General features: G+C 47.2%; 1 protein-coding gene across 1 annotated transcript; it reads left to right on the plus strand.

Annotated features, from left to right (window-relative positions):
• Nucleotides 1-97: 97 nt before the first annotated feature.
• On the plus strand, nt 98-14,288 carry LOC6534041 (hemocytin). Its single transcript, XM_002094691.3, has 26 exons — nt 98-417; nt 1,164-1,259; nt 1,340-1,504; nt 1,564-1,956; nt 2,019-2,146; nt 2,203-2,298; nt 2,397-2,594; nt 2,702-2,865; nt 2,926-3,083; nt 3,148-3,302; nt 3,357-3,959; nt 4,064-5,182; nt 5,264-6,157; nt 6,211-6,759; nt 6,839-8,161; nt 8,225-8,303; nt 8,365-8,614; nt 8,674-9,421; nt 9,482-9,967; nt 10,024-10,530; nt 10,591-11,074; nt 11,146-12,923; nt 12,981-13,193; nt 13,251-13,706; nt 13,763-14,019; nt 14,077-14,288. Exons 1-26 carry the CDS (start codon nt 311-313, stop codon nt 14,203-14,205), a joined length of 11,535 nt encoding a protein of 3,844 aa, XP_002094727.1. The 5' UTR covers nt 98-310; the 3' UTR covers nt 14,206-14,288.
• Nucleotides 14,289-14,401: the final 113 nt, after the last annotated feature.

Here is a 14,401-nt window from a genome sequence, read left to right on the forward strand (position 1 = left end):
AGTAGTGGGCTTGGGCCCAACAATTCCGAGTTTATTGATAAACCAGCTTCGGGATCGGGCCTATAAAAGGGGCTCCCCATTCATGGGGACCATTAGTCGCGATCGCGCATCGAAATCGTCAAATTCAGTGGATATAAATAAAGTGAAAAGTGCCAAGTGTAAAAGTGTTCACAGTGAATTCTCAGCCCGGATTTTAATAAGGACTACCAGCTCAGCAGTGTCCTTGCAGAAATGGATTACCAGTGCTAAATACCAACAGGATATTCCTGTATATACAATTAAACCTAAAGTTTACAATTAGCTAAACAAAATGGCTAACAAAGTGATTTTTGTGGCGTTGTGGCTGCTTTTTATTTCATCTGTGTTGGCAGAGAATGGAGACATTATAATGAGCGATGATGATGACGAGGATATCAAGTGAGTGGAGGAGAAAGTAACTGATCATTTGATCAGTTTAAAATGATTTGATTAAAAGAAAAAAGTGGACTTTCATAGCAATAAATGTGAATTTTGAAAACTATTTATTTTGAAAAATACATTATGTACAATAATCTAGATACATGATGCATGTGAACTGTTGTCTAATAACCAACTAAGTGTAAAAACGAATATGTGAATATATATACACAAAAGTTTGTGAAAAAAGTGACAGCTATAGAAATCTATAATGTTAAATAATCACTCTCTAAAATTTTTTAAATGTTGTTAATTCTAAAACGCATTTTTACAGTGTTTCATAATTGTCGTTGCTATTAATATACAAAAATGTAAAGACAAAACTTTCAGTTCAACCAGTTTAGTGTATAAACGAATTTGTGAAAAAGTACATAAAAGTTTTTGAGAAAAGTAGGAACTAATATTAATAATAAAAAAGTAAAGAGTATTATATTTTTAATGTTGTTAATTCTAAAACGCATTTTTTCAGGGTTTCATAATTGTCGTTGCTATTAAAATATAAAAATGTTAAGATAATGATTTCAGTAAACGCAGCGAGATTAATGCAAAAAAAAAGTTTTCTGAAAATAGTTTAAACAACTAATACAATGATTCCCTATAAAATATGTAATTTCGCTAAAATCCTTTAAATTATTGTCCTTGAAACGATCTAATTCCTATCTGCGTAAAAGTAAGCTTTGTGTCCTAATAATTGTTTGCGAATTTAGCCCGCTGCTCCAGGCCGCACCGGAAGTCGTTGATAAGGAGAACGAACGGAACGAACGCCACATTAGCTTCAACATCCTCAAAGCCCCAGCAGTTAGGTAATGATAAGTCCAAAGAATCCGCGATAATTCGCCAAGTTCAGCGGGGGATTATGTAACTGGATTATATTACTTCACAGTGCAAGATACACTTATGGCGATTCAGGAGGTGGTGGTGGAGGATATGGTGCTCATAGAGGATATGATGGTGCTGATAGAGGTTATGGCGGCGGGATAAAGACGTCTCATGCCGCTGGAGGACTGCTAACCAAAACCTTTGGATTTTTGGGCTTGGGTGGCAAGGGGTAACTATCAAAAAAAGCTGGGAGGTGTATCTTCAGTGTTAAAATAAAATCTGAAACAGGAATCTGGGCAACTTTTACGGAAACGGCGGTCAATTGCTAGCCGCCTTCGGAAAGTGTTCAGCTCTGCAACTGCCGCCCAATGTTCAGTCTGAATGCCACAATGGTCGCTGCAAGGTCTTCTGCCCAGCTGGCTATAGCTTTGCCCAGGACGTTGCCATCCTGGAGATGTTCTGCAGCAACGATGGATGGATCATTGGGAACTCTGTGTTTGCTGAGGTGCCACCATGCCAGGCACAATGCACACCACGATGCCAAAATAATGGCATCTGCATCTCCGCCGGAGTGTGCCAGTGTCCAGAGAACTACTACGGTCCGCTGTGCCAGCAAAAGAAGTCCATATGTGCATCCTTTCCGAAGGCCCCGAAGAACTCCAAAGTTTCCTGCAAGAATAAGTGAGCTCTAATATAAAAGCCTGTCTAAATATAGCGATACTACAATCCAACTTTCTTCCAAGTATGTGCCATGCCGAGTGCATGAGAGGATTCCAGTTCCCGGACGGCAGTGGCATTACGAACATTGAGTGCCGCAATGGCCAGTGGGTGCACACCAAATCTGGGCTTCCCAAGACTCCAGATTGTGCTCGTGAGTGGAAACATCTAAAAAGCTAGTGAATCTTTTATTCAAACTTGTTCATTTAGCAACTTGTGCGCCTGCCTGCCAAAACGGAGGACAGTGCATTAGTTTTAATGTCTGCCAGTGCTCTAAGATGTTCCGCGGAAACCATTGTCAATTTAGTAAGTAAACAAATATTACTCCAATATTCTGAAGAATTTATTCTCTATTCAGTTAATAATATTATTATAAATAATATTCCCCTTCTAAAATTTTACAGATATCGACAGATGCAATGTGACTAATACCAATTTCAATGGAAACTACAAGTGTGCATATGAAGTGGACGAGGCTCGTTGCACATTTAGCTGCCCTCAGGTACCAGGACTAAAAATCCAAGGACGCATTGACATAGAGTACAAGTGTAACTATTTGGACGGACAATATCTACCTGCCCCCCTTCCAAAGTGTATATTCCGTTAGTATCTTCAACACAACTTTAGATTATAGTTGTCCAAGTCTTAAAAGTCCTATATTACTAAAAGTATGCATAAAATTAATTTACTCTAATGCAAAATATCGCAGCTCCTGGATACTCGATTCGATCCACATCATCCATGCAAGGTGTTACACATCAGAATGGCGTCTATCATCGCGGAATCAGTGGTGAAATGGCCTACGAGCTCCAAACAGAACGTGAACAACTACTCGCTCTGCTGGCAAAATATCGGGATCTGGAAAGAAGAAGTGTACGCTAATTTAAATGATTTTACCCCGAATAGAAACTTAAGTAAAGCATACGTATTTAGGAATGGTGGTCATCGGAGGAATCAGCTGTCACCTTGAGCAGTTATTCCTTGTACCAGAGCAAGGATTTGGATGTCGTCATCGACAAGACCCCACGACCAGCACTTTGTACCACTTGGGGTGGTGTTAACATGAAAACCTTCGATGGCCTCGTTTTCAAGTACGTAGAGTGCAATAAAAATATAAGTGAATCGGTTTTGGTAATTATTAATTATTCACAACAGGGCTCCTCTATCCTGTTCGCACACGCTGATTACGGACAAGATCTCGGGTACATTTGACATTATCCTGAAGGCTTGTCCGTATGGCTCTGGCTATGGATGCGCACACACCCTGAAAATACTGTGGCAGTCGGTTCTATACACTTTTGAAAATCTGAGTAAGAGCTTTGATAGCAAGCATGTGAAATGATTTTATATAAAACTCCTTTTAGATGGCACCATGCAGCTGACCACGCCCATTAAGAAACTTCCTATGCCCGTGCAGGTTATGGGCATGAAGGTGATGCCAGTGGCCCAGCATGTTCAGATCGATCTGGAGTCTGTGGGCCTCAAGCTGGATTGGGATCATCGGCAGTATGTGTCCGTGCAGGCTGGACCCCAAATGTGGGGAAAAGTTGGAGGTCTCTGTGGCACCCTGGATGGTGATACCAACACGGACTTGACCTCCAGGACGGGCAAGAAGCTGGCCACTGTCAAGGCCTTCGCAGATGCCTGGCGCGTCGAGGATCACAGTGAATTGTGTCAGGTGGAGAACAGTGCAGAGATGGAGTTTGGCATGGATTCCTGCGAACAATCCAAGCTACAAAAGGCTGTTTCAGTCTGCGAGCGTCTGTTGGCCAACGAAAAGCTTGGTGACTGCATCAAGCCCTTCAATTATGATGCTCTTATCCGCACCTGCATGGCGGACTACTGCAATTGTGCCAATCGGGAACATCCGGAAAGCTGCAATTGTGATGCCATTGCCATGCTGGCCAAGGAGTGCGCTTTCAAGGGCATCAAACTGGAGCACGGTTGGCGAAATCTGGAAATTTGTCGTAAGTTAGCTAGGCAGAAATGCAAAATCTAGAGACAAAAATTGAATTAAAAGCAAGTTTTTGCTTTGTATTACTAAATTAATTTTCAAAATCTTATTTTCCAGCCATCAGTTGCGGCTTTGGACGCGTTTATCAGGCTTGTGGTCCCAATGTGGAGCCGACCTGCGATTCGGACTTGGCTCTACCGGCAACCAGAGGTGCTTGCAACGAAGGCTGCTTTTGTCCGGAGGGAACTGTGCAGTACAAGGAGGCTTGCATCACTCGTGAACTTTGTCCTTGTTCCCTTCGCGGCAAGGAATTCAAGCCGGAGTCGACGGTAAAAAAGAACTGCAATACTTGCACGTGTAAGAACGGTCAGTGGCGGTGCACAGAAGATAAATGTGGCGCCCGCTGTGGGGCGGTCGGAGATCCGCATTATCAGACGTTCGATGGCAAGCGGTACGACTTCATGGGCAAATGCTCCTACCATCTTCTAAAGACCCAAAACACTTCGGTAGAGGCGGAGAATGTAGCTTGCTCGGGGGCCGTTTCAGAGGCCATGAACTTTGCTGCTCCCGATGATCCCTCATGCACCAAGGCGGTGACCATTCGATTTATCCTGCGCGATGGTACCCCGTCGGTGATCAAGCTCGATCAGGGAATGACAACGGTAGTTAATGACAAGCCCATTGCCAAGTTACCCAAGATGCTGGGTCTGGGCGAGGTCCTTATCCGGCGGGCGAGTTCCACCTTCCTGACTGTGGAGTTCGCAGATGGCATTCGCGTCTGGTGGGACGGAGTTTCTCGGGTCTATATCGACGCACCACCCAGTTTGCGTGGCCAAACACAGGGCCTTTGCGGAACTTTTAATTCTAACACCCAAGATGACTTCCTAACGCCCGAGGGCGATGTGGAAACGGCAGTGGAACCCTTTGCAGATAAATGGCGCACAAAGGACACCTGCGAATTTAAGGCGGAAACCCACCAAGGACCACATCCCTGTACGCTAAAGCCAGAAAAAAAGGCCCAGGCGGAGAAGTTCTGTGATTGGATTCTGCAGGACATCTTCGGGGAGTGCCATTTCCTGGTGGAGCCCGAGCAGTTCTATGAGGATTGCCTCTACGATACATGCGCCTGCAAGGATGAAATGTCCAAGTGCTTCTGTCCCATCTTGTCTGCCTACGGCACAGAATGCATGCGGCAGGGCGTGAAGACAGGCTGGCGAATGTCGGTCAAGGAATGCGGTGAGTTTTGTCCTGTTTCAGGACCTCTATTAGAATAATTCATATTAAAACTATTGGTTATCATTGTTTTTTTTTTAATAGCTGTAAAGTGCCCCATGGGCCAAGTGTTCGACGAGTGCGGTGATGGTTGTGCATTATCCTGTGACGATCTGCCCAGCAAAGGATCTTGCAAGCGGGAGTGCGTCGAGGGATGTCGTTGCCCCCATGGAGAATATGTCAACGAAGAAGGCGAGTGCGTGCCGAAGCAGAAATGTCATTGCAACTTCGACGGCATATCCTTCCAACCGGGCTACAAAGAGGTGCGACCAGGAGAGAAGTTCCTGGATCTGTGCACCTGTACAGATGGCGTGTGGGACTGCCAGGATGCCGAGCCGGGGGACAAAGATAAGTATCCACCATCGTCGGAGTTGCGTTCGAAATGTGAAAAGCAACCCTACGCCGAGTTTACCAAATGTGCGCCCAAGGAGCCGAAAACATGCAAGAACATGGACAAGTATGTGGCCGACTCATCGGACTGTCTTCCCGGCTGCGTTTGCATGGAAGGATACGTCTATGATACTTCCCGTTTGGCCTGCGTCCTGCCCGGCAACTGCTCCTGCCACCATGCCGGAAAGAGTTACGATGACGGCGAGAAGATCAAGGAGGACTGCAATCTCTGTGAGTGCAAGGCTGGCAACTGGAAGTGCTCGAAGAATGGCTGCGAGTCCACGTGCAGCGTTTGGGGAGATTCCCACTTCACCACCTTCGATGGCCACGACTTTGACTTCCAGGGAGCCTGCGACTATGTCCTTGCCAAGGGAGTTTTCGACAATGGCGATGGCTTCAGCATAACCATCCAGAATGTTTTGTGCGGCACTATGGGTGTGACTTGTTCAAAGTCCCTGGAAATTGCCCTTACTGGCCATGCTGAAGAATCACTGCTTCTGAGTGCTGATTCTGCTTATAGCACGGATCCCAACAAGACGCCTATCAAAAGTAGGTGAATTCCGTTTTTAATCTAGCGTGATATCTATTTTATTGTTTTGTAGAACTTCGCGACAGTGTCAACTCAAAAGGTCACAATGCCTTCCACATCTACAAAGCTGGTGTTTTTGTGGTGGTGGAAGTGATTCCGCTGAAGCTGCAAGTGAAATGGGACGAGGGCACTCGGGTTTACGTAAAGCTGGGCAACGAGTGGCGCCAGAAAGTCAGCGGCCTATGTGGCAACTATAATGGCAATAGTCTGGATGATATGCAAACGCCATCGATGGGACTGGAGACCAGTCCCATGCTCTTTGGCCATGCCTGGAAATTGCAGCCCCACTGCTCAGCTCCAGTGGCGCCCATCGATGCCTGCAAAAAGCATCCGGAGCGCGAGACCTGGGCCCAACTAAAGTGTGGAGCTCTCAAGTCGGATCTGTTCCAGGAGTGCCATGGTGAAGTTCCTCTGGAGCGTTTCCTGAAACGTTGCATTTTCGACACATGTGCCTGCGACCAGGGCGGCGATTGCGAGTGTCTCTGCACTGCTGTGGCTGCCTATGCGGATGCCTGTGCCCAGAAGGGCATCAATATTCGCTGGAGATCCCAGCATTTTTGCCGTGAGTAGACAAAAAATTCATACCTAGAAATAATCACTTTTACGTATGTCATCTTAACCATTTAAATCATTACATGTAGCCATGCAATGTGATCCCCACTGCTCGGACTACAAGGCCTGCACTCCGGCGTGCGCTGTGGAGACCTGCGATAACTTCCTCGACCAGGGAATCGCGGAGCGCATGTGCAACCGGGAGAACTGCCTGGAGGGATGCCACATCAAGCCGTGCGAGGATGGCTTCATCTACCTGAACGACACCTACCGCGATTGTGTGCCCAAGGCCGAGTGCAAGCCCGTGTGTATGGTGAGGGAGGGAAAGACATTCTACGAAGGCGACATTACCTTTACGGATTCCTGTGCCACTTGTCGATGCTCCAAGCGCAAGGAGATTTGCAGCGGTGTCAAGTGTGATGTTCCTGTAACCACTGGACATCCAGCTCCACTCATCGAGGGCACGACTGTGCCAACGCCTTTGGCTACACAAAATCAAACCAAGTGCGTCAAGGGATGGACGCGATGGTGCGACAAGGATCGGGATACTTCGGACAAGAGTGTGCGGCTAAATGATGAGGAGAAGGTGCCACGCTACGATAGAATGGAAAATGTCTACGGCACATGCCTGAAGCAATATATGACCAAGGTGGAGTGCCGGGTGAAGGACACCCACGAGGCACCGGAGCAAATGGACGAGAATGTGGCTTGCAGTCTGGAAGAGGGACTCAGATGTATTGGAAAATGCCACGACTATGAACTGCGCGCCTTTTGCCAGTGCGATGAGGAACTGGAGCCCGATGTTCCCAAGCCCACGGAAAAGCCACAACTCGGCCTGGCCTGCGATGCTGCCGTCGTGGAGTACAAGGAATTCCCAGGAGATTGCCACAAGTTCCTGCACTGCCAGCCCAAGGGAGTCGAGGGCGGTTGGATTTACGTAGAAAAAACCTGCGGGGAGTACATGATGTTCAACCCCACGATGTTCATTTGTGATCACATAGCAACCGTAACAGAGATCAAGCCCAACTGTGGCTTGAAACCCGAACCAGAACCTGAATTCGAGCCCATCAAGCAATGTCCACCCGGCAAAGTAAAGTCCAACTGCGCAAATCAGTGTGAACATACGTGCCATTATTATGGCAGCATTCTAAGGAAGAGAGGTCTCTGCCAGATTGGCGAGCACTGTAAGCCTGGTTGTGTGGACGAGCTGCGACCAGATTGCCCCAAGACTGGATTGTTTTGGCGCGATGAGGACACCTGCGTCCAAGCCGATGAATGTCCTTGCATGGACCAGGCGGAACACTACGTTCAGCCGCACAAGCCCGTGCTTGGAGAGTTCGAGGTGTGCCAGTGCATCGACAATGCCTTCACCTGTGTGCCCAACAAGCCACAACCAGTTCCCCCGGAAGGAGGTACGTGGTTTGATGAATATTTAAACCTAACATAAATTATATACGCTTTCTTCTTTTTTTTAGATGGCGAAGTGAATCTGGTACCTCTGATTCCTATTTACCCTGTTACCCTAACACCACCACTACAATGCTCTCCAGAACGGTAGGATATCTCTATTCATCATAACTAAAACACTATTGATATCTAACTTTTACTTTTCTAGACTCATTCCCAAGATAGAAAACCCCGCACTTTCACAGCCTGATAGCATTTTCAATGCAAGTTCTCAGTTGGCGCCCGAACATGGCCCGAAAATGGCTCGACTGACCAAGGATCAACCGAGGGGCAGTTGGTCACCCAGCATTAACGATCAGATGCAGTATCTGGAACTAAACTTTGCCAAGCCAGAGCCGTTCTATGGTGTGGTTATGGCTGGTAGCCCGGAATTCGATAACTACGTTACTCTATTCAAAGCATGTACTTGTCAGTCCTTACATTTGATATTTTATTAAATTAAATATTTTTACTACAGATTCTTCACAGTCATGATGGTATTGCTTACCATTATCTGGTGGACGAAACGGAAAAGCCCCAAATGTTCAATGGCCCCTTGGATTCCAGGGCTCCAGTACAGACTCTGTTCAAGATCCCCATCGAAGCAAGTTCCCTTCGCATTTATCCGCTTAAATGGCATGGCTCCATCGCCATGCGTGTGGAGCTGCTGATCTGCGGAGATAAGGAAGAACCCAAGCCAGTGCCCACAGTTCCAACAATTCCACCCATAACTGAGCGACCTGCTCGATTGATAGACCTGGAGTGCATTGATCTCATGGGCGTGGATGAGGGCAAGATGCACCAGGATCAAGTTCAGTCTAGCAGCTTGTGGCAGCAACCCAATTTGGGCAAGAAAACACACCTTCTGGAGTTGCTTAGGGTATCAACACCACTAGCCTGGCGTCCATTGGCAAATAGCCAGAACGAGTTCATTGAGTTCGACTTCTTGGAGCCACGCAACATATCTGGATTTGTGACCAAGGGTGGTCCGGATGGTTGGGTAACTGGCTACAAGGTGATGTTCTCGAAGAAGAAACCCACCTGGAATACAGTGCTCTCCACTGACGCACAGCCACGCATCTTCGAAGCGAATCACGATGCTGAAACTGAGCGCAGACATCATTTCAAGAACCCAATCCTAACGCAGTACATTAAGATTGTGCCGGCTTACTGGGAGAGGAACATCAATATGCGAATCGAACCACTCGGATGCTTCTTGCCATATCGTAAGTTTTTAGTTTCCTTTAAATTCCTCACATCACTGTAACCTTATAAATTATTTAAAGCTGAAATACAACGTCAAGTGCCCGTTGAGGAGAGCAAACCCACCAAGTGCAATGTCTGCGATGGTGTGTCGACCTTCAGTGCGACTAATGGATGTCAGTGCCAGGAGCAACTCTTCTGGGATGGCAACACGTGTGTCCAACACAATCTCTGTCCTTGTATAGAAAACTATGTGAGCTATCCGATAGGCAGCAAATTTGAGAACTCAGCTTGCGAGGAGTGCGTCTGCGTGCTCGGTGGCCATAAGAACTGCAAGCCCAAGAAGTGTCCGCCATGTCAGGACGGCAAATTGCGACCAGTGATCACCAGCGACTGTTTCTGTAAGTGCGAACCCTGTCCCAAACACCAAAGATTGTGCCCGTCCAGTGGCGATTGCATACCCGAAATTCTCTGGTGCAATGGTGTTCAGGATTGTGCTGATGATGAGGATGCCAGCTGCAGTGATTCATTCACTGTTGAGCCCGACATTAGCCGAGAAAAGAATGAGAGTGAGTCGCATTCAAAAAAAAGCGTTTCCCTATTTAAAATACTTATTTTGTTACAGCTGAAGTCATTACATGTCCCGTTCCCGTTTGTCCGCCTCAAATGAAAATCAGAATTACGGAGAAAAAGTCTAGAAAGATGTCAAAGATGTTCACCTTCTCGAAGCAGGTATCCATAGTGGACGATGGAACGACCATTACAAAGACCAAGTTCATCTCGTCCAAGGAACAAATTCTGGCTATGCCCAACCGGGACTTGGACTACCAAGAGGAAGAGCAGTGCGATGAGTTCACGTGCGTGCCCATTCCCACCAAGCAAGTGGACAAAAACGAGACCTTCACCTGCACGGAACCAAAGTGTCCTGAGAAATACGACGTGGAACTGGACATGAGTGCGGCCAAAGTGGGAGACTGCCTGCGATACACCTGCGTCCTGCGACCCAACAAAGATGATGTGTGTGAAATCAGCGGCAAAAGCTTCACCACCTTTGATGGAACTGTTTTCAAATACGGACCTTGCAGCCACATCCTGGCCAGAGATATTCACAAAAGTAGTTGGTCCATATCGGGTAAGGAATATATCTAAACAATCGCTATATCTAATGTTAACATATATTTTTGATCCCCAGTCCATCAGCAATGTAGCGATGAGACCCGTAAGGTCTGTCACAAGGTGATCACCATACAAGACACGGAGGCTGGCAATGAGTTGATCCTGCTGCCTCATCTGAAACTCAAGTTCAATGGCTTCGAGTTCACAGTGCAGCAATTGATAAATTCGCCCATTTGTAAGGCTTCATTCATGGTTTCCCAGCCGGGAAAGACTCTGCTGGCCGTGTCCACCAAATATGGTTTCTGGGTGCAGCTCGATGACATTGGTATCGTCAAAGTGGGCATATCATCCAAGTTCATTCGCACTGTCGATGGCCTGTGTGGTTACTACAACGGGAACCCGAAGGACGACAAGAGATCACCAGATGGTCAGATTATTGCAAACACCGAAAAGTTCGGCGACAGTTGGTATGATAAGCGGATACCCAAGGACCAATGTGGAGATCTTAAGTGCTCCAGGGAGATGCAGGCGAAGGCTTTGCAGCTGTGTAACATCATTCAGTAAGTATTCAGAGATTTATTCTCTATAATAAAATATACAAATGAATTGATATACTATCCTTTATTTATAGTCATCCCACCTTTGCTCGTTGCCACAAGGCGGTTAATTACAAGCAATTCCTTAACAATTACTGCCTCGAAGCTGCCTGTAATTGTATGATGACCAACAATGGCGATCCAGCCGCCTGCAAGTGCAACATCCTGGAGAGCTTTGTGAAGAAGTGTCTTAGTGTAAACCCACTGGTGCAATTGACTACTTGGAGAGCCGTTGCCCAGTGCGAGATCAATTGTCCTTCGCCATTGGTGCACACCGACTGTTACAAGAGACGTTGTGAGCCATCGTGTGATAATGTTCACGGGGATGACTGTCCAGTGCTTCCGGATGCCTGCTTCCCGGGCTGCTATTGTCCGGAGGGAACTGTCCGTAAGGGTCCCAACTGCGTGCCCATATCCGAGTGCAAGGACTGTGTGTGCAATGCATTGGGTGCCTCCAAGTACATGACCTATGACCGGAAGAGCTTTAGCTTTAATGGAAACTGCACCTATCTTCTGTCACGCGATGTCGTCCTTCCAGGTGTCCACACCTTCCAGGTGTACGTCAGCATGGATGACTGTAAGAAACTGGGGCAACCAACTCCAGTGGAAGGCGGCAGCTGCGCCAAGTCACTGCACATTCTCAACGGTGACCATGTAATTCATGTACAGCGTGTTCCAGAGAAACCCAAATCCCTGCAGGTTCTGGTCGATGGGTTCGAGGTTAAGAAAGTACCATACAAAGATAGTTGGATTAGCCTGCGGCAAGTGGTGGGCAAGGAGCTGGTGCTCTCCCTCCTGGAATCCCATGTGGAATTGACCGCTTCCTTCGAAGACCTTATTTTCTCGTTGGGCGTACCAAGTATCAAATATGGAAGCAAGATGGAGGGACTTTGCGGCGACTGTAATGGCAATGCCGCCAACGATCTTCAGCCCAATCCGGCTAAAAAGAAAGCTGGAGTGGATGTAATCCAAAGCTGGCAGGCGGATGAGCCGAAGCTGGGATTGGTTGAAGAATGTCTCAGTGAGGATGTGCCCAAGGAGCACTGCATTCCACTGCCGCCAGAGAAGGATCCCTGCTTGCAGTTCTACAATGCTGAGTTGTTCGGCAAGTGTCCTTTGGCTGTGGATCCTATTGCCTATGTCTCCGCCTGCCAACAGGACATCTGCAAGCCCGGAAACACTCAACAAGGAGTCTGCGTAGCTCTGGCCGCTTATGCCAAGGAGTGCAACCAGCACGGCATATGCACCAATTGGAGGAGACCCCAACTGTGTCCCTACGAATGCCCCAGCGATATGGTCTACGAGCCATGTGGCTGTGCCAAGAATTGCGATACCATCAAAGCTTTGGCCGAATTCGATGCAGTGAGCCTCAAAAACCAGGCTGTAGTTCATACCATTAAGTCAGATGAAATGTGTTTGAGCTCGGAGCGATTCGAGGGCTGCTTCTGTCCCCCTGGAAAGGTAATGGATGGTGGAAAGTGTGTGCCCGACATAGCCTGCACAAAGTGCGATGATGGACTCCACTTGCCCGACGAGAAATGGAAGAAGGATAAGTGCACCGAATGCCAGTGTGATGCTAGGGGAAAGACCTCGTGTGTGGAAAGAAAGTGCCAGGTGGAGGAGAATATCTGCGCCGAAGGCTATAGACCCGAGACCATAGTCAGCGTGGATGAGTGCTGTCCTAGGTATCGTTGTGTCCCGGAGACGAAGGATCCATCCAAACTGTGCCTTGCTCCCCTGGTGCCCATTTGCGGTCCTGGGCAGTTTAAAAAGGAGAAGAAGGATGTCAATGGCTGCTCTCAGTACATATGCGGTAATTTCTTATGGTCCCACCTGTATTCAGTTTTTATTTAACCCTTAAATATCTTAGAGTGCATACCCAAGGACCAGTGTGAAATTATTGAGCTGCGTGAGTTGCTACCAGGCGAGGTTATTGTAAAGGTTGAAGAAGGCTGCTGCCCCACGCGGAAAATTGAGTGCAACCCGGAGTCGTGCCCCAAGCCGCCTGTTAACTGTCAAGAACGATTCTACGAAGTAAAGACCATTAAGGAGCCCGGAATGTGTTGCTCCAAGCACTCATGTGGTAATGAAAATATCTTCGTTATTGAAAATACTCTTTTAAAAAATCCTTAAATTTCAGTGCCTCCCAAGGATCTGTGCATTGTGCAATATGAGCTCGACGAAGCTACCAAGTTCACCAAGACGGTGGGTGATAAGTGGACGCATGCCAAGGATGTTTGCAAGCAGGAGACATGTTCGTACGGTCCGGATGGCAATGCCCAGGTGATCAGCACCCTGGAGCAGTGTCTCACCGACTGTGCTCCAGGCTTCAGCTATCAGAACTTGGACAACACCAAATGCTGTGGCAAGTGTGTCCAGACTTCGTGCATCTTTGAGCAAACTCTATACGATGTCAATGCACTTTGGAAGTCGGCGGACAATTGCACTACCTACAGTTGCCTGAAGAAGGATGGCCAGTTTTTGGTTACCACCTCGAAAGAAGTATGCCCGGATGTGGGCAGTTGCCTATCTCACCTGTTGTACCAAGATGGCTGCTGCAAGCGATGCAAATCGGAGCCATTGATAGAGGACAAATGTAAGTTCATTCGCAGTTCTTAGGGCCAGTCTGACTAGATGCATCATTACTTGCAGCAACATGTTTGCCTGTTTCGTTGGCGGAGTCGCGAACCAAGGAGATTCTGAAGTTCCCTGTGCAAGGACATGGAATCTGTGTGAATGCCGATCCCATTCAGGGCTTCACCGACTGCGAGGGTGCCTGCTCCTCTGGTTCCAAATACAATACACTCACTGACATGCACGAGAAGTTCTGTACTTGCTGCAGCATCAAATCATATCGTCCAATCACCGTGAAAATGATTTGCGAGGATGGCCACACGTTTACACAGAAGGTTTGTTCAATTTTCTCTGTAATTTCATTAAAACATTTAATGATGTTCTTTTTTCAGCACGAGATGCCCTCCAACTGCGGTTGCTCGCCGTGCTCAGAGTTTTCCGACACTCCGACATTCGATGTACGAATGCAGCCGGATGTGCAGTCTCCGCTGCTGCAGTTACTTGGCAACCATGGGCACTAAGAACTTATTGGTTGTCCGAGAAAGTCATTTAGGTAGTTTTAAGAGAGTCGAGCATTAAAAATAAAATTTAAAAAAAAATTAAAGGTGTTTTGATGTGATTAAAAGAGTTTTCAATCCTTAGAGTAATCAATAAAAACAAAATGGTCAATGCGCTAAGAAAATCAACTTGTAATCCAATGAGAAACGCAACGAAATG

This window comes from Drosophila yakuba, chromosome 3L, assembly GCF_016746365.2.
Source record: "Drosophila yakuba strain Tai18E2 chromosome 3L, Prin_Dyak_Tai18E2_2.1, whole genome shotgun sequence".
Classification (NCBI taxonomy): domain Eukaryota; kingdom Metazoa; phylum Arthropoda; class Insecta; order Diptera; family Drosophilidae; genus Drosophila; species Drosophila yakuba.